This window comes from Musa acuminata, chromosome BXJ3-1 (assembly GCF_036884655.1).
Source record: "Musa acuminata AAA Group cultivar baxijiao chromosome BXJ3-1, Cavendish_Baxijiao_AAA, whole genome shotgun sequence".
Lineage (NCBI taxonomy): Eukaryota > Viridiplantae > Streptophyta > Magnoliopsida > Zingiberales > Musaceae > Musa > Musa acuminata.
In genome coordinates, this window is record NC_088349.1 from 3,322,535 (window position 1) to 3,341,080 (window position 18,546).

At 37.7% G+C, this 18,546-nt stretch overlaps 3 protein-coding genes and 1 pseudogene across 3 annotated transcripts; 1 reads left to right on the forward strand and 3 right to left on the reverse strand.

The window, feature by feature from the left end:
* On the forward strand, window positions 1-4,598 carry LOC135628454 (AP2-like ethylene-responsive transcription factor AIL1; annotated as a pseudogene).
* Window positions 4,599-5,289: 691 nt separating this feature from the next.
* LOC135628323 (protein VACUOLELESS GAMETOPHYTES-like) lies at window positions 5,290-5,775 on the reverse strand. The gene has a single exon (XM_065134931.1). The coding sequence runs from the start codon at window positions 5,773-5,775 to the stop codon at window positions 5,290-5,292; it is 486 nt and encodes a 161-aa protein (XP_064991003.1).
* Window positions 5,776-9,534: 3,759 nt separating this feature from the next.
* On the reverse strand, window positions 9,535-9,861 carry LOC135628324 (protein VACUOLELESS GAMETOPHYTES-like). The gene has a single exon (XM_065134932.1). It carries the CDS (start codon window positions 9,859-9,861, stop codon window positions 9,535-9,537), a length of 327 nt encoding a protein of 108 aa, XP_064991004.1.
* Window positions 9,862-13,759: 3,898 nt separating this feature from the next.
* Window positions 13,760-14,086, reverse strand: LOC135628325 (protein VACUOLELESS GAMETOPHYTES-like). The gene has a single exon (XM_065134933.1). The coding sequence runs from the start codon at window positions 14,084-14,086 to the stop codon at window positions 13,760-13,762; it is 327 nt and encodes a 108-aa protein (XP_064991005.1).
* Between the last annotated feature and the right edge of the window lie 4,460 nt (window positions 14,087-18,546).

The following is an 18,546-nucleotide window of genomic DNA, read 5'->3' on the forward strand; positions in this document are numbered from 1 at the left end:
GATCAGAGGAATGGACAAGTTCAATATCAGGAGGTGAAGAATGGTTTCTTTCGTGTTTGTTTGGAGCTGTTTCACGCCTGCTCTTCTTGTCGGCAACAGTATCGAGACTCATTTAATGTTGGTGTGGTTGAGTCGGCATATGAAATAGCTAGCATCTAACTTTCTGGATTTCGCTGCATGGTACTACACTTACAAGAACACATCAAAATGATGCTACAAAGGCAGAGTTTATGGGAAGGTGATATACTTTAGATACATTCTGGTTGAGTCGAGTTCAGTCCTTATTTATTCGTTCGATTTTGAAGGAGGTGATGGGTAAAATACATATGGCTGATGGTCAAACTTGATGCATCATAGCGCAGTCAGGTACTCGTAGAAGTAACAACTGTGTGCCCGGAAACCTATATCAGATGCTACAGTACATGTGAATGGTTCGATGTTGGTACGTACTCGATGCTATAGGATCGAACTTGTCGATGCTTTCAATAAGAGGTACGTGCCATCTTGTTCTTGGAGATAGGCGTGCTCGCCCTTCAAGAGGCAGGTTTATAATTCTTGAATACGTGGGTTGGCAGTCGATGCAGAGAGAGAGAGATGTTACTGGTTCCCTCCTGAGGGGCGTATCTACGATGGGAATCATGGAACGAGACCCAAGGGCAAGAAAAGCATAGCGCAGGGACGTAGACGTAGAGGAACAGTGAGGAAAGAGAGAGACAGTAACCTTCTCTCTCTAGCTGATGTTTTGTATTTTATTGCTATTCTGTCGACACATAAATAAATACTCCAGGCAGAAGGCCAAGCCCATGACGCTGTTGGTTTTAACCTTCCCACCACCTCGTTCTTGGGTTTCCGACGGGAAGGAGGCAAGGCTAAGGGCGTTGGAGTCTGAGCAGCCGATGAGAGTGTGTGATCTCCGTAGTTCTCGTCATCGTTTCTTTTCTCGGTGTCTGTGATGGAGATGAGGAGCTGGCTTGGCTTCTCTTTGTCCTCCAGCAGGGGGGAGAGCTCCTGCTGCCGTGAAGAGGATGAGTTTGGAGGTGTGGGAGAGGGTGGTGGTGGTGATAGAGATGAAGTGGGGTTTCTGCCGTCTGATGCCTCCGTCTGCCTCATGGAACCGCCTTTGAGGGCTTCTACTTGTGCTTCAGGTATCCCTTCTCCTGTGGGGTTTCATTTGTCATCACCAACCCCGGTTTTCTAATGTCGGTGCCTTTTTTGTACCATCAAGATATTTTTTTTTTCATTCTTTCTTTATTTTCTTGTGATTGTTTTTGTGTTGAAGTGAGTCCTGTTTGTTCTCAGAGATAATACAGATAGCATGCTCATATTTTTCTATTTTACTCAGCTTAAACCCTTTAGGGAAAACTTTATGGGTTTATGTCGTCAGATAGGTTTTAGATTACTTTTCTTGGCTTCTCGGTTTCTTGTGTTGTTGCTGATATGATTTCTGGTTCTGTATATATGGTTATGTGGATTTTTTCCTCTTTCTGAAGCTGCAACTTTTCCATGATATATAGCATTTCTTTAACGGTAGCTAAGCAATCGGTACTGCAATCTTCTTTTTAATCTATCGAACTACAAAGATTAATATGTTTTTGTATGTCAATATAAATGGTGATCTAAGTTGTTATCAACCTCTTGAGTCCTAGTTTGGCGTTTTTTCCTTAAAGAGTGTAGTTTTCTCCAATTTCCAGCTTTCTTGTCATCCTACGTCTTCAAACTACCCTCTGATATTTCTGTTCCTTTGGTTTTTGATCGAAGATATGTTGAAAGCTAAGAAATGTACATGCTAACTTTTCCACCACCTCTTATGCTTAATATTTTTTGTCTTTAGAAAATGCTCCTCTTTTTCATTTGGAAGAGGGATCTTTAGAAATGTTATTGTTGGACCTGTGTCATGGATTTCAAATACTATTCTTCCGGTTCCCAATCTTTAGCATTTCTTCTTGTATTGTCGAGCATGTATCCTTCTCTCTAGCCTTTTAGATGAACAAATGTCCCTTCAGAAATTTATGATGCATAATTGATGCATGCATGTAGACTGGAGACACAGTGCAATTACCACCACCACCAGCTGCTCCAATCCTGAAGAGCAAGGTCCAAAGTTTGAGGATTTCTTGGGTGGCTACTCTGAGAACCTCAATGAAGAGAATCAAAACCTGCAGCAACCTATTTACCACTTCCATGACATGTACTACCACAGCTCTGATGGCCCTGGAATTAATGTCAACATGCCCCCCTCCTTCAGTCCTGCGGTGGGAGGAACAGGGGAAGATATCCAAGTCCCATACCACCACATACATTCCTTCCACCACAATCACTTATTTCAGGATCCCAATGCCATCAAGCCTCCATTCTTCATGACTGATCCTAACCAAAACTTTACCGCAAGTGGTATCTACAATTTAGGAATGGATGGTTCAACCTCTATTTCCGGCATGAAATCATGGCTCCGACAAAACCAGCATATTCCGGAGAAGCAACCGGTCGACGCATATGAGTGTAACATCCATTCGTTGAGCCTCTCAATGGGTCCTGTTTCACAATCTGTGCCTCTCAAAATTGTTCCGATGGCTTCTCCACTAGAGGCTGCTGATGATCCCAAGTGCTTAAATGCTGAATCAGCAGATAGAGAACCAGTTCCTCGCAAGTCGATCGAGACCTTCGGGCAAAGAACCTCACAGTACAGGGGAGTGACAAGGTGGGTCTTCCAGAAAACGTGATTTGTATTCCTCCACCCTTACGACCAGTTGCATGCATTGCTAGTATGTCTTTCGTTATCGATGCTGTAGGCATAGATGGACTGGAAGATATGAAGCCCACCTCTGGGATAACAGCTGTAGGAAGGAAGGACAGAAAAGAAAAGGAAGGCAAGGTAGAGTACTCCTAGTTTTCTGTAAAATCATCCAGTTAGAAAAGGTTTATTTTTGCTATTTTCTTTGGGAACTCACTGACATTTCCTTTGTTGATATCCTTTTGATCGATTGATCCTCCTTCAACCTAGCAGTATATTTAGGTAAGGGAAGATAGTATAAATGATTTTAGTGTTTGGTTGAGTTATTTATCATGCACTGTATTGATTGAAGTTTCTGACGCTGCTGATGTTAAGGGGGTTATGATAAGGAAGAGAAGGCTGCAAGAGCATATGATTTGGCTGCGCTTAAATACTGGGGACCAACAACTCATACAAATTTTCCAGTAAGAGAAATCTTTGGTTTCTTTCTGTCTACTTTATTACATCCTAGATATCTCTTGCTCCATTGTTTTACCTTCTTTGTTTCCCTTGTCACACTATTTCTCACAGCTGAGCAGCTACCAGAAGGATCTGGAAGAGATGAAGGACATGACTAGACAAGAATTTGTAGCCAATTTACGAAGGTTTAATGACGTCCTGTTAAATTATGGACTAGACTACAATGTACAATTTTTATTGCTTTGACTTGGACGAATTCACTCATCGACTTCTGATCATGTTTTTCCTTTGTTTTTTTCAGAAAGAGCAGTGGGTTTTCAAGAGGGGCATCTGTTTACAGAGGGGTGACAAGGTCTTGCAAAACCCAATTTTAGCTTTTATCATCACTGGAGTCCCGTGCTATCATAAATCCCAAGATTTCTCTCTCCATTTCATTTTCTTTTTGGTTTTTTTTTGGATCTAGGCACCACCAGCATGGTAGATGGCAAGCTAGAATTGGCAGAGTGGCCGGAAACAAGGATTTGTACCTTGGCACATTCAGTAAGTTCCTCTACAAGCATGCAATTCCCACAAATCGTCCGAAGTCTTAGTTATGTTCTCTGTGTTACTATCTGTCTATACCTTACTGGCACCCTGAGTTTTGTTATGGCACATAAGCGGCACTTCTAACATGGTTGTTACTCGTGAATCCTGATAGTAGTTACCTGCAGGCACACAAGAGGAAGCTGCAGAAGCCTACGATATTGCAGCAATCAAGTTCCGGGGCCTGAATGCAGTGACAAACTTTGACATGAGCAAGTACGATGTGAAACACATTTGCTCAAGCTCCCATCTCTTCGGAGGTGATCTTGGGAAAAGATCACCAAAGTCTACACCCACAGCTTCGGCGTCAGCTAACATGAACCAACCAACTTCTCTCGTCGTCGCAAACTCCGAAGATTTTTCCAACATGCTATCTAATTCCAAGTCTGATATTACTTCAAACAGAGTACCTGCCGATGCTGTATCTTTGATTTCATCTTCAATAACCAATCCAAACCTTTGGATGGAAAGGCAGGGAGCCGAAGGAACCATAATTCCTACCACAGCATGCATGGGGACGTTTCTCAGGCATTCTTTTGCCCTTCTGCAGTGAGGTGAGTGTGGGGATAGCAGCAGTGGAGCATGAACTGGATGGTGCATGGCAGCAGCTCAGATGAGAGATACACGGGCAGTGAATGAGCTTCCAAATCTTTTTACCAGTTGAATGATTTGAAGAAAAGCTTGAATATGCTTCCAATTATGTATCGTCAACTTTCAGAGATTGATGGCAGCAATTTTGCAGTTGTAGCTCAGCTGTGTATGTCTACTTGTATGACTCTTTTGTTGGCATTTGATTGCTGAAGCTGCTAATAATACATGCTCTTGAGAGAAATTATCGGTTGCAATCTATTAGGTACCTTTTCGACGGTAACAGCAATCAAAACATCTTGTATTGTTTCATTCTTCTGCGAGTCCTCGGCTTGTTTGCATACTGGTGTAGTAGCAAAAGCTTGTGCCACACCATCAATGTAGATATAGAAAGTACATTTGACGACACCCATTATCCGACATGTGAACATGCATGCAATGTCTGCCATCTCTCTCTTCGATGTATTGACTTGTTTCTTGTAAAATCCACACACGTTTTCTGGGTGTTGACTTTTGTATTTACATGGAAAAGCTGCAGATTCTGAGGGTAATACGGGATGCAGTCCACTTATTCTCATCGTAGACTGCCTGTGATTGTGTGGAGACCATGAAACTTACACTGTGCTTACAGATTAATTGGACATTTATATAAATAAAACTAGGTAACACTACAGTCTCATCGGCCATCCCAATCAAATGTTTCCTCGTATAACATGGCTGAAGCATGAAAGGGTCTTCGGGTAATTGTAGACATGGCTGCATGTATATTGCGAGAACTCCATGCCACTCGTTTACAGCCGTTCTGACTCGTTCCGAGACATTCTTGTATAAACTATATTGATTTTATTGCAGAAGGAAACGTGTTTTATTGCATGCATAGAGTTCAGCATCTAATTAAGATCACTAGTCTTTCCATCGATTCATCTCCATCATTCGTTGGGGTTACCAGCATCATCATCATCATCATTATCATCCACATAATCATCAACATCATCCATAAAAAGCGTTAACGCCACGGATCTGAAAATACCGCTCCATCCGCCACCCCGGTTGGCCCGTCTCCCTCGAGCCGGCTGAGGTCGCACCAAGGAGCACAGTGGGTGCAGGTCGAAGCCGCAGGTGCGGCACTGGTAGACCATCCCGCCCACGTGAACCCCGCACACGTCGCACAGGCGGGCGGTACCCGGGCGAGCGTGCAAGGTGAGGAGATGCTGCGGGTGCATGTGGAAGGAGATGGTCGAGGGGCACCTGGCGCAGTGCTCGTGCAGCTCGAAGTTGCAGCGGTCACACCGGTAGCGGAGGCCGTCGCCCGTGATCCTGCAACCACTGCAGACGAAGGATGCTTCATGGTACTGGTAGACCAAGGGATGATCAGGGTGCAGGAAATGGGTTACATGGCGTGGACTCTCCTCCATGGCTCTCTCTCTCTCTCTCTCTCTCTCTCTCTCTCAGCTTTCTTTGAGCTTCTCTCTTCTCAAGAGCTAGCTTACTTATATAGACATTTGGAGGAGAGGATACTCTCATATCATTAATGATTGAAAGAGTGAGATTAAATGGTATTAGGTTTGACCCATATTTTAATAATTTAAAATTTTAAGTTAATTTAATTTCTGACTACAAATTATGTACCTAAAAACATTTATATTTCTAAATTTCAAATATATATAATGTCTCATTTACATTCATCATGATCTTCTTTTCTTGATAGTCATTTGTATAGGTACCAAGTAAGGTAAATCATCTAAACCCTAAATATATAATGGAAACGGTTCTCAAGGGTTGTATGGTTTCAATATTACCCATGACTTTATGTATAAGAGGTCTTTGTGAAAAGTATATATAGTCATATCTAAATCTTTTCTTGAATTAATGCCGACATGCAACAAACACAAACCACATGATCTTTCGTTCGCTTAAAAATATTTTGGAGAATCATGATGTCATACTGATCTATGTGACGAACAAAATGTGATGAGCATTGATAAGACTCTAAAGTTTTATCGTAGGCTCTGATACCAAATGATAAGACCCTAAAGTCGCTCTGATACCAAATGATAAGATCCTAAAGTCTTATCGTCGCTCTGATACCAAATGGTAAGATCTTAAAGTCTTATTGTAAAAAGAAGAAGAGAAAGGGGATGATCACTTCGAGGGGATCGACCTTCTTGATCGCTTCGAGGGAATCGACCCTCCTTGATCGCTTCAAGGGGATCGGCCTCCTAGGGTTTGTCAAAAGACAGAATAGTATTTTTCATAGATTATTGAAAAGAAGTTGTTATATATCTATTTATAGAGTTCCACCTAGAGTCCATCAAGACTTGAACTCTAATAATAAATAAATATTAAATAAATCTCTACTTGATTCTAACTGAACCAAACCGACTAAACAACTCAATAAACATTATTCAAAAACTCAGAAAAAAATTATAGCCGCTCTCATCTCACACACAACTTTTAAGGTCTTATCAAGCATCTGTCTCAGTAATACTCGGGGCAAAATATTCTTTTAGTCCACTCGAGAAAGACTTATTCAAACACCATAATTTTTTTATACGAAATATTAGTTTGATAATGAAATAATCAGATTAAGGGTTTAAGATAGCAGTCTGATTTGATATGATACGTCCGATTCACTTGTCTTTAAAATTGAGCATCTCATCGTCAGTTAAGTGTGTTCATATTTATAATTTCTTATAATATCTTTTTAGGCTTACCTTTATTTCTTTCTCCGTATATTAATTATCTCACTTCTTCTATTTGTATCGAAACTATATCTAATTGTTCACTAATTAAAATATTTTTTCTAGCAAACTCATATATTATTCATCTCAATATTCTCATCTTCAAGTTATAAAATTCTAATATATATTAATCATGAGCTCGTCGGCATTGACGACCGAGTCAAGTCGTCATGCGAACGCGTAGAATGTTTCTAACCTATCCAAATCTGATGCAGTGCATGGCAAATTAGTGGGCCATCAGCTCTGTCGTCGTCAAACGCCATCGTCTCCTCCGTCTCGATCCTGATTTGGTCGTGCTCTGGGCCATGGCTATTGACCACCGAGTCTTCTTCCCTGCCGACACCGTAGGCGTTGCATCTTCCAAACCTATCAAAATCCGACATAGTGCATGACAAACTAGTGGGCCATCGGATCAATAGTCGTCGTACGCTATCGTCGCTTCCATCTCCATCCTGATTCGGACGGAAGTTTTGAGTTTTCTGCGATTTGCAGGTCTCGAGCTCTCCCCCATGGCGATGGCGATCGACATGACAATATCTATTGTTATACAATTTTATACCGTGGCCTCGGGATTGGTATAATTAAGTCTTGTCCCAAAAATGCAAGATCATCCGAAACGGATGAGAAAGCGAGGTGGGGTTGGTGAGATAACTCCGAGATGGGTTGAGTTGCACTCGATCTACATCGGGATCCTATACGATAAGTTGGTATCATATGGGAATTTTCGACTCAACTCCTCTGATGCTTAAGTTAGTAAGTGAAAAATATGTAAAAAGATTGTCCCTCCTCACCGAGACGGGAGGCTAGTATTTATACCTACTTCTCGAGCTAAGGGTACGACAGTTGATGATGATAGTCGGTACCTCTCGCGGCGCAATCACCCGGGCAATCGGCTCGTACGTCCTTTGTGGTGCAGGTCGATTTGTTCGAATTCCTGTGATGCGATACCGACTCATACGGTCTCGGGCAACGCGAAACCAATCGGAAGGGCATTGCCTACCAGGTTGGCTTGCTTCCGTGTCAAATAGATTATCGAGTTGTGTTCCACATCGATTGCCAGCTGAAGATTTGGGGTTAATGCTGGAACATTTGGTATCTTATATATAATAATTTAATTAAACTTATTATTTGACATAAGATGAACCACAGTATATCGGAGTGACACAGTTGAATAATCCGTCCATAATGTAAAGGATTTAAGTAAAAAGAAAAAAAAAATTGATTATCAACCCACACATACTAACTCTGTAAAGAAAAAAAAAATCGACTGACATATATTAGAATTAATTGATAATTTAGTAGGTCCAATCACGAATTTGAGAACAAATATAAGTGAGCTTGAATCTTAACTAATAAGCTTAGGTCTTTGGATTGAATTAATGTCTGATTTGATATATATTAACTTTAACCCAAGAATATGAGCATAGTATCAAAACCAATGTTTGTAAAGATAATTGAGCTACTAGTAAAAAAAAAAAAAAAAAAAGATGACTAATTGTAAGGGTATTTTTAATAAATTAAAAATAAAATAAAATAGACGGTTGTAATTGGGACCAATTAAAAGCATAAATTCTACAACCGAAACTAAAATTGGATGGAATTCAAATTCGATGGACTTGAAATCTTCCATTTCGAAATCAAAATCAAAATCATCGATTTAAGAATTAAAATCATCAATTCTAAAATTAGAGTCGACTTACAATGACTCGACCGTAAAAGTTAAAACTGTATCAAGGTTCTCGTAGACGAAACAATGAGGGTGGCAAAAATGAGCCAAACTTCTCTCGGTGACTTATTTCTCTCTCTCGATCTCTTTCTCAAGTTAGAAATTACTTGCGTGATTAGTTATTTGAAGAATATGTAGATATCCTTATCGGAAGAAGGAAAAGACTTTAATAATTTATTATTTCGCAAGTAGTATGCTGTGGAAGAAATACATGCCGAGTGCATAAGTAAAATTTATATCTTTAGAACGTATAAGGGACTTTGGCCTCAGGTTTGTGTTAATTCATGTAAATATTTTATCTTTTTCATAGATATAAAGTTTATGATTTATTTTATATTTTATAGGATCATTATTTATATGAAATTCTGTTTTTGTTTTCCCAATAATACATGGCAGCATAGCTTCCTCAAATATGTGCAAATATACTTATGAAATAACACTTGTGGGACGAATACCACAACTTCCATATCATTCTCCTCAAACTTGACGATCGCAAATCAAGACTTGAGTTGCAACTCCAAACAAATGGCTACTGATTGAAACCCAAACGACAAGTAAAACACACATTTAGATAGATAGATAGATAGATAGATAGATAGGCAGACAGACAGACAGACAGACAGACAGACAGACAGACAGACAGACAGACAGACAGACAGACAGACAGACAGATCGACAGACACACACAGATTTAGGTCATAGTGAAGCTACCAACGTCGCCCTTGAACGCAGAGGGGGTGCACGACGAAGCCGCAGGGACCGCACTGATAGACCAAGGTGCTGGTCGCCTGGCAGCACACGCTGCACTGGCGGCCGTAGCAGCCAGACTGGGTCAGCGTCAGGGAGTGCGAGTGCATGGAGCAGCTGAGGCTCTGCGGACACTTGGCGCAGTACTCGTGGAGGTCGAAGTCGCAGCTGTTGCACCGGTAGCTAACCCCGTAGCCGGCGACGCCGCACCCGTTGCAGATGAAGCTTTGCTGGCAAGTGCGGGTCAAGATGCAGCTTGGGTGGGTGAAATGGCGTATCCTCGTCATTCTCTCCCTCTCTCTCTCTCGCTCTCTGTGATATAGGCGACTTAGAGTGGGGTTTAGCTGCGATGAGGGTGGGTGCATATATAGAGAGAGAAGAAGGTGAGAAGGACGGGAACTTCTCCCAAATCTCCTGCCTACTATTTCCTGCTTCGTCCTAACGCCAATCTCTTCAAATTCCTATAATGTATTATTACCCACCATCGTATTTGTTTTGTTACACTAAACAAAGACGCTGAATGAGTCCATCACGAGAACACAACTAAAGAACCATATCCGTACCCACATACATATTTATTACACTAAACAAAGACCTTGAACGAGTCCATCACGATAACACAGCTAAAGAAACATCTCATCTCAACATATGACTAGCTATATAAAAAGCCACACTAAACAACGACCTTATCCGAGTCCATCGCTACAACACAAAGAAGCAGCTCATCTCAATTGCTTGTTCTTGTGGGAGAAGACGTGAACGAAAAGGAAGCTTGTATTGTGTTTATTAAGCATAGTCGGCAAGGACGATCTACTGGGATGGATAAAAAAGACTAAAAGTCAATGATCGACTATCATTTTTTCGTTACTTAAGAAAAAAATTAATGAATAATTTAATAGGTTTAACCTCAAATTCTAAAAGAACATTTTGATGGGAACAAATTTGACCGGTTTTCGATCAGTCCACTTGAATTTGATCCAAGTCTAGTGAGATTGAGAAAAATATGAATATAGATGGAGTTGATACGAGTCCTGCATGTCTTAATATCACCGAAATCAAACGAAAGAGTGGAAAGAAATGGGGAAACTTCCAAGCATTAAACCCATCAGTCCAATCAACCTTCTTTTTCTTTCTCTTTCGAATTGCTTCTAAAAGAACCTCTTTCTCACTGAAAGAAACATAGCTAATAAATGAGTAACAACAAATGCCTCGCATCGTCTCCCTGTCGCCTTCTAAAGCTACTTATGTTGTTTAGATTCCTTCTTGTATCACTTTCTAGAAGCTCCTCCTATCTGACTATTCTTACCTTTCTCATACGTCACTTTCGATAAGCTATGATCTCACTTCTTACCTCTCTCATCAATTATGATAATATTTAAGTTTTTCTATGATTTTATTAGTTTATATATTTATAATAGACAGAAATATTAACATACGGGGAGAGAGTATTTATATGATTAACAATATTAATTATTTAGGTTATAAAAGAATAGTTTTTGACACCTAAAATATTAAATAGTTTTAAAATATTTAAAACATCATTTGATGAATTTTTTATCGTAAAACATTTGATTGATAACGGGAAACCAAATCAACTTGTTAAAGATTAAAATTTTGAAATATTATATAACAAATATTAATTCAAAAATAAGATTAGTCAGTATTAAAAGGCTTAATCCTCGAGGTAATGTCAATTTCCAATTGTTTGGAATGTCGTTGGTTTAAAACTTGGTTGGGGAAAGAAAATACTTCAAACTAAAATAAATAAATAAATAAAACATAAGTTAAAAAGATGATTTAAGATTAACGTTGTCAATATTCATGGAGAAAATTAAATCTAATATAATGAATATCTCACTTGAGTTAATTCAAATTCAAATCTTCATTCACTTGCATATCCTTTCACATAAAAGTAACTTAAACATAAACATAAATTCTGAATCACGTAATATTTATTCGTAATATTCTTTTTTATCTTCACTATATAATTTTCAGTTGTCTTCATTACCAAGATTATTTAAAATTATGAGAGACTTTATAAATCATAGAGAAAAGATGATAAAAAAAAAGGAGAAGATGAGACACAAAAATAACTAAAAATTTGTATGTTCGAAAACGTCTCTCTACACACGTAGATTCTCTCTCTCCCCCTCTATATTTGATAAAGGATAATTTGAAGCTATTGGTATGATCTATATATTTGTAAAGAATTATTTGCTTTGGACGATGGACGTCTCTTACAGTTATATCTTTTTGAAGTACATGAGTTTCAAAAAACACCTTTGAGGATAAAAGAGACTCGACGGACTTATGAACTCTTGGTTCTCATAATATTTAACTAATGTGAGACTAAATGACTTTATCAGTACTTCCTCTAATAGGGGAGCCAAGGGTTTATAGTCGAGGTGTACGGCCCGGGAACGGGTTTACTCGTAAGTGAACCAAGGGCTCATAAGTTTGTTAAGTCTCCCATACCCTCAAAGACGCCTTTTGGAGCTCACAAGCATCGAAAGGCTAAAACTATATGGGTATGCCCATCGTCTAAACCCGATAATTCATCACAAGCCGATGGACCGCACCAATAACCAACCAAATGATTAAATAATCTCTTATTAGATTAGTGCTAGAAGGAGAGTTTGAGGCTTGTACCTTGGTCAAACAAACTTATTCCTCAGCCGTACACCACGGTTATGAGCCCTTAGCTCTTTAACAGGATAGATCATCGTTAAGATCATTTAAGGAGTATGAGAATGAAAGGCTCATAAGTTCTTTGGGCCTCGTTTATCTAGCCATGGCTAACACTAGAATCAGGTTAATAGTTTGACGATTTTGAATTGAAATAGATTAGATTGTAATGGTTTAATCTCGAACGCTCATCTAAATGATGAATCTATCTATTTCAATAACTTAATAAATGACTAGGCATTTTTGCTATATTAAAAAATAAAATAAAATAAACGATTTTGATTCGAAACGAAATGGAAATTAAATTTCATGGATTCCTAAATCGAAACTAAAAAAAATAGAATTCAAACCCGATAGACTTGAAATCTTCGATTTCAAAATCAAAACCGTGAGTTCCATAATTAGAACTAAAATCCTAATGTGCTGATGTGCTGATCTATAATCCTAATGTGCTGATCTATGATTTATCCTCTCTGAAGTACTTTTTTGATATACCCACATGGTAAGATCTAAACATTTCTTTTGAAAAAATTAATCTATGGTGATGATGATATATTATTATTGAGCCAAGATCTATGTTCTTAATATTATTACGATCATCTAGTTATTATGGAGAAGACTTAGTGTAAACCTATTATCATTATTGGTGATTGTAGAGGTTTGAAGTAGACTACGATCCTATGATTTTCTTACATTATATTTTTCACGTAAAAATTTGATGTCTCACTTTGTGATTGATTTATTGTTCTACTATTTACATTGCTTTGATTAATATTTACTTTTGATAACAAGTTGATGTTTTGGTAAGGAATCCATTTTGATACACAAAGAGGGAAAAGAAGTATTTCGCTATAATAGCTTTTCCCAACAAAATAGTATTAGAGTTTCATGTTGTTTGATACTAGTTTTTCTTTTGTGATTGAAATAGAAGAGTCAGACGGTATAATTAAATTTAACTTATCAAATTATTTCATCTAGAGCCGTACGATGGAAGATTTACTCTATTGCAAAGATTTATATAAGTCCATCAAAATTAAAGAAAAAACCTTCTACTACTGAATACGGAAGATGAGGAATGAAAATTTATATCTTTAAAACGTACAAAAGAGAATTTAGACTCGGTTTGTGTTAATTCATCATATAAATATTTTTATCTTTTTCAAAGATATAAAGTTTGTGATTTATTTTATTTTTTAAGGATCATTATTTATATGAAACTCTGTTTTTGTTTTCCCATAATACATTGCCGCATAGCTTCCTCAAACACGTGCAAATATACTTGTGAAATAACACTTGTGGGACGAATACAACAACTTCCATATTATTCTCCTCAAACTTGACGATCGCAAGTCAAGACTTGAGTTGCAACTCCAAACAAATGGCTACTGCTTGAAACCCAAACGACAAGTAAAACACACAATTAGATAGATAGATAGATAGATAGATAGATAGATATATCGATAGATCGACAGACACACACAGATTTAGGTCATAGTGAAGCTACCAACTTCGCCCTTGAACGCAGAGGGGGTGCGCGACGAAGCCGCAGGGACCGCACTCGTAGACCAAGCGGCTGGTCGCCTGGCAGCACACGCTGCACCAGCGGCCGCAGCCGCCAGACTGGGTCAGCGTCAGGCAGTGCGAGTGCATGGAGCAGCTGAGGCTCTGCGGACACTTGGCGCAGTTCTCGTGGAGGTCGAAGTCGCAGCTGTCGCACCGGTAGCTAACCCCGTAGCCGGCGACGCCGCATCCGTTGCAGATGAAGCTTTGCTGGCAAGTGCGGGTCAAGATGCAGTTTGGGTGGGTGAAATGGGTTATCTTCGTCATTCTCTCTCTCTCTGTGTGATGTAGGCGACTTAGAGTGGGTTTTAGCTCGAGGAGGGTGGGTGCATATATAGAGAGAAGAAGGTGACAAGGACGGGAACTTCTCCCAAGTTTCTTCGTCCGAACGCGAATCTCTTCAAACTCCTATAATGTATTATTATTACCCACATACGTATTTATTTTGTTACACTAAACAAAGACGTTGAACGAGTGCATCACATGCACGCGAACACAACTAAAAGAACCATATTCGTAGTACCCACATACATGTTCGTTTTGTTACCCTAAACAAAGACCTTGAACGAGTCCATCACGAGAACACAGCTATACAACCATCTCATCTCAACATATGATTAGCTATATTTAAAGCCACACTAAACAACGACCTCATCCGAGTCCATCGCTACAACACACACAACCAGCTCATCTCAATTACTTGTTGTTCTTGTGGGAGAAGACGTGAACGAAGAGAAAGCTTGTATTGTGTTTATTAAGCTTAGTCGGCAAGGACGATCTACTGGGATGTATAAAAAAAGACTAAAAGTCAATGATCGACTATCATTTTTTCGTTACTTAAGAAAAAAATTAATGAATAATTTAATAGGTTTAACCTCAAATTCTAAAAGAACATTTTGATGGGAACAAATTTGACCGGTTTTCGATCAGTCCACTTGAATTTGATCCAAGTCTAGTGAGATTGAGAAAAATATGAATATAGATGGAGTTGATACGAGTCCTGCATGTCTTAATATCACCGAAATCAAACGAAAGAGTGGAAAGAAAAGAGGAAACTTTCCAAGAATTAAACCCATCATTCCAATCAACCTTCTTTTTCTTTCTCTTTCAAATTGCTTCTAAAAGAACCTCTTTCTCACTAAAGGAAACATAACTAATAAATGAGTAACGACAGATGCCTCGCATCGTCTCCCTGTCGCCTTCTAAAGCTACTTATGTTGTTTAGATTCCTTCTTATGTCGCTTTCTAGAAGCTCCTATCTGACTGTTCTTACCTTTCTCATAAGTCACTTTCGATAAGCTATGATCTGACTTCTTAGCTTTCTCATAATTATGATAATATTTAAGTTTTTGTAAGATTTTATTAGTTTATAAATTTGTAATATACAGAAATATTAACATATGGGGAGAGAGTATTTATATGATTTACAATATTAATTATTTATGTTATAAAAGAATAAACTTTTACACATAAAATATTGATAAATTTTTTATCATAAAATATTTGATTGATAACGATAAACTAAATCAACTTATTAAAGATTAAAAATTTGAAACGTCGTATAATAAATATCAATTCAAGAACAAGATCACTCAGTATTCAGAACCTTGATTTTATTTTATCTTCAATATATAATTTTCAGTTGTCTTTTATACCAAAATTATTTAAAATTATGATAGACTTTATAAATAATAGAGAAAAGATGATAAAAGGAGAAGATAAGACCAAAAAAAAAAACTAAAAATTTCTATGATCGAAAACCTAGATTGGTCTCCCCGTCGGCATATGGCCTATAGGTTTAGACGAAATTATTTGCTTTAGGGAACGGGTGTATGCACATGAGTTTCAAAAAGTACCTTTAAAGGTAAAAGAAGCTTGACAGATTTATAAGTCATTGGATCCCATATTCTTAAACCAATATGAGATTAAATAGCTTTATCATTGCTCCCTCTTGAAGGGGAGCCAAATACTTATAGCCAAAGTGCACGACGTAAGAGCAGGTTTGCTCGACTGAAATATAAGCCTCGAGCCCTCATTTTAGTGCCAATATGATAAGATTATTTAGTCTAACATTGATCGAGAAGTATGGAAATGTAGGGTTTATAAGTATGTTGGGCCTTCCATACTCTCAAAGGCACCTTGAGTTCACGAGCTCCGAAAGGACAAAACCATATGGGTATGTCCATCACCCAAAGCGGATAATTCTTCGTGAGTCTACGAACCGCACCAATGACCAAACAACTAAATAGTCCTTTATCAAATTAATACTAGGAGGGCCCCAAGGTTTGCAGCTCAATCGAACAAACTTGCTTCCGAGCCGTGCACCTTGGTTATGAGCCCTTAACTCCCTTACGGGAGAGAGCACTAATAAGACTCTTTAGTCCCACATTGATTAAGGAGTATGAGAATAAAGGATTCATAAGTTTATCGAGTCTCTTGTAACCTTAAAGGTGTTTTTTAGAGCTCATAAGTTCTGTAATGATAAAATCGTATAGATACATCCATCGTCCAAAGTGAATAATTCTTCATGAGCCTAACTAATAATCGACCGATGAAATGATCCTTTATTAATATTAACATCTCTTTAAACCAAACGTACTAGTACTTTTAATTTTACTATAACTTTTAAATATCAAACCACAAAATATAATTTAATATTTCAACTTTTTTGTTTTTTCATGTAATGTTCATCTTGAATGAAGTACAAGCATGAATCCATATCTTTCCAACTGTCCCCTCTATAAACAGCCAAGTCGTTCATCTTAAATAGCCTTCCTTATCATGATTCTTTCGAAACCATCGGTCACATCCTTCGAATCACCAACCCAATCTAAATGATATGAACAATTATAAAAAAGTTGTGTTGGTGTCACCTTATCCTTCTACCCGAACTATTTTAAGAGAGGAAGAACGTTCAAGTGGCAATAAAAAATAATTTGAAAGCGTGTTTGTTAACTTATTGGATGTGACGTAACGTGGAAAGAAGAAATGACCGGAGGTTTCATGATCCACAGTCTTAACCATTAAGAAGCAAGTGATGAAATCCAGAGTCATTCATCATGTTGAATCAATAATTAGTCGATGCAAGTTGGTACCACATTCATGTGAAGATTGAAGTGTGTGCCATGGTTTTTCAAACCCATCAAACTAGTAAATCAAAGAGGCAAATGCATCAAAAGCAAGAAGATATGGCCAATTCAAACAAAGCATATCTTTATTCTCTTCTTTATTTTGTGAAAGCTTGATGAAACAAGAGAAATAACACTAACACTTTTGCATCATTAATTTTGCCATATGTCTGCAATAGCGGAGATAGTATGGTTTGTCTTCAATAACTATTTCGTTAAAAAGAAAGAGTAAGGTATAATCTCATACTAGTAAGACTTAAAAAAGTCAAATAATATATATCGGGTTTTGTTAATCACTTAACTAATAAACTCAAGTCTTTGGATTGAATTGATGTCTGATTAGATGTATATTAACTGTAACTCATTTGAATTAGAATCATCATCAGTTTAAAATTTGAGCATATGAGCATAGTATCAAAGCCTTTGTCAACAAAATTGAGCTACTAGTAAAAATAAAAGAGGCTAGATTTTGGCTACAACCAACGGAGAAAGAAGATAGACGCTAGAAGGAAGATTTTGGTTTACGAACTGCACCAATGACCAATAGCCATAAGTGCTCATGAATTGAAATAATTGAAGTGATAAAAGAAAGGGTAGACATGAATACTAATGAAATAACCAAAGGGATAGGGAGGAGAGGGAGAGAGAGAGAGAGAGAGGATAGAATCGTTGACTTTAATTATTTTAAGACTCATCCACATATTTCATATTAAAAGTTTCGTCAAAGTCTTATATCCCTTCAATTATGTTCATTTTCATATTGACCAATAGTTATAAATGCTCATGAATGAATTGAAATAATTATCATTGACTTTTAATGTACGTCTATCTAGCCATGGCCAACACCCAATGAGATGGTTTTGAACCGAAATAGACTAGATTTTAATGGTTTGATTTCGAATCAACTAGAAAATAAAAAACCTAAACGGTCGAATGCTCATCTAAATGATGAATCTATCCTTTTCAATAACTTAATAAACGACCGGTCGTAATGGCATTTTTGATATATTAAAAAATAAAATAAAATAAAATAAACGATTTTGATTCGAAACGAAATCGAAATTAAATTTCGGGGATTCCTAAATCGAAACTAAAATTAAATAGAATTCAAACCCGATAGACTTAGAAATCTTCGATTTCAAAATCAAAACCGTGAGTTCCATAATTAGAACTAAAATTCTCGATTTAAGAACTAAAATTAATAATAATTCATCATATAAATCTTTTAACTTTTTCATGCAAAATAAAGTTTTATGGTTTATTTTATGTTTTATAGGATCATTATTTATATGAAATTCTGTTTTTGTTTTCCCATAATACATGGCAGCATAGCTTCCTCAAACATGTGTAAATATACTTGTGAAATAACACTTGTGGGACGAATACAACAACTTCCATATCATTCTCCTCAAACTTAACGATTACAAATCATGACTCGAATTGCAACTCCAAACAAATGGCTACTGCTTGAAACCCAAACGACAAGCAAAACACACATTTAGACAGACAGACAGACAGACAGACAGACAGACAGACAGACAGACAGACAGACAGACAGATAGATAGATAGAGAGAGAGAGAGAGAGAGAGAGAGAGAGA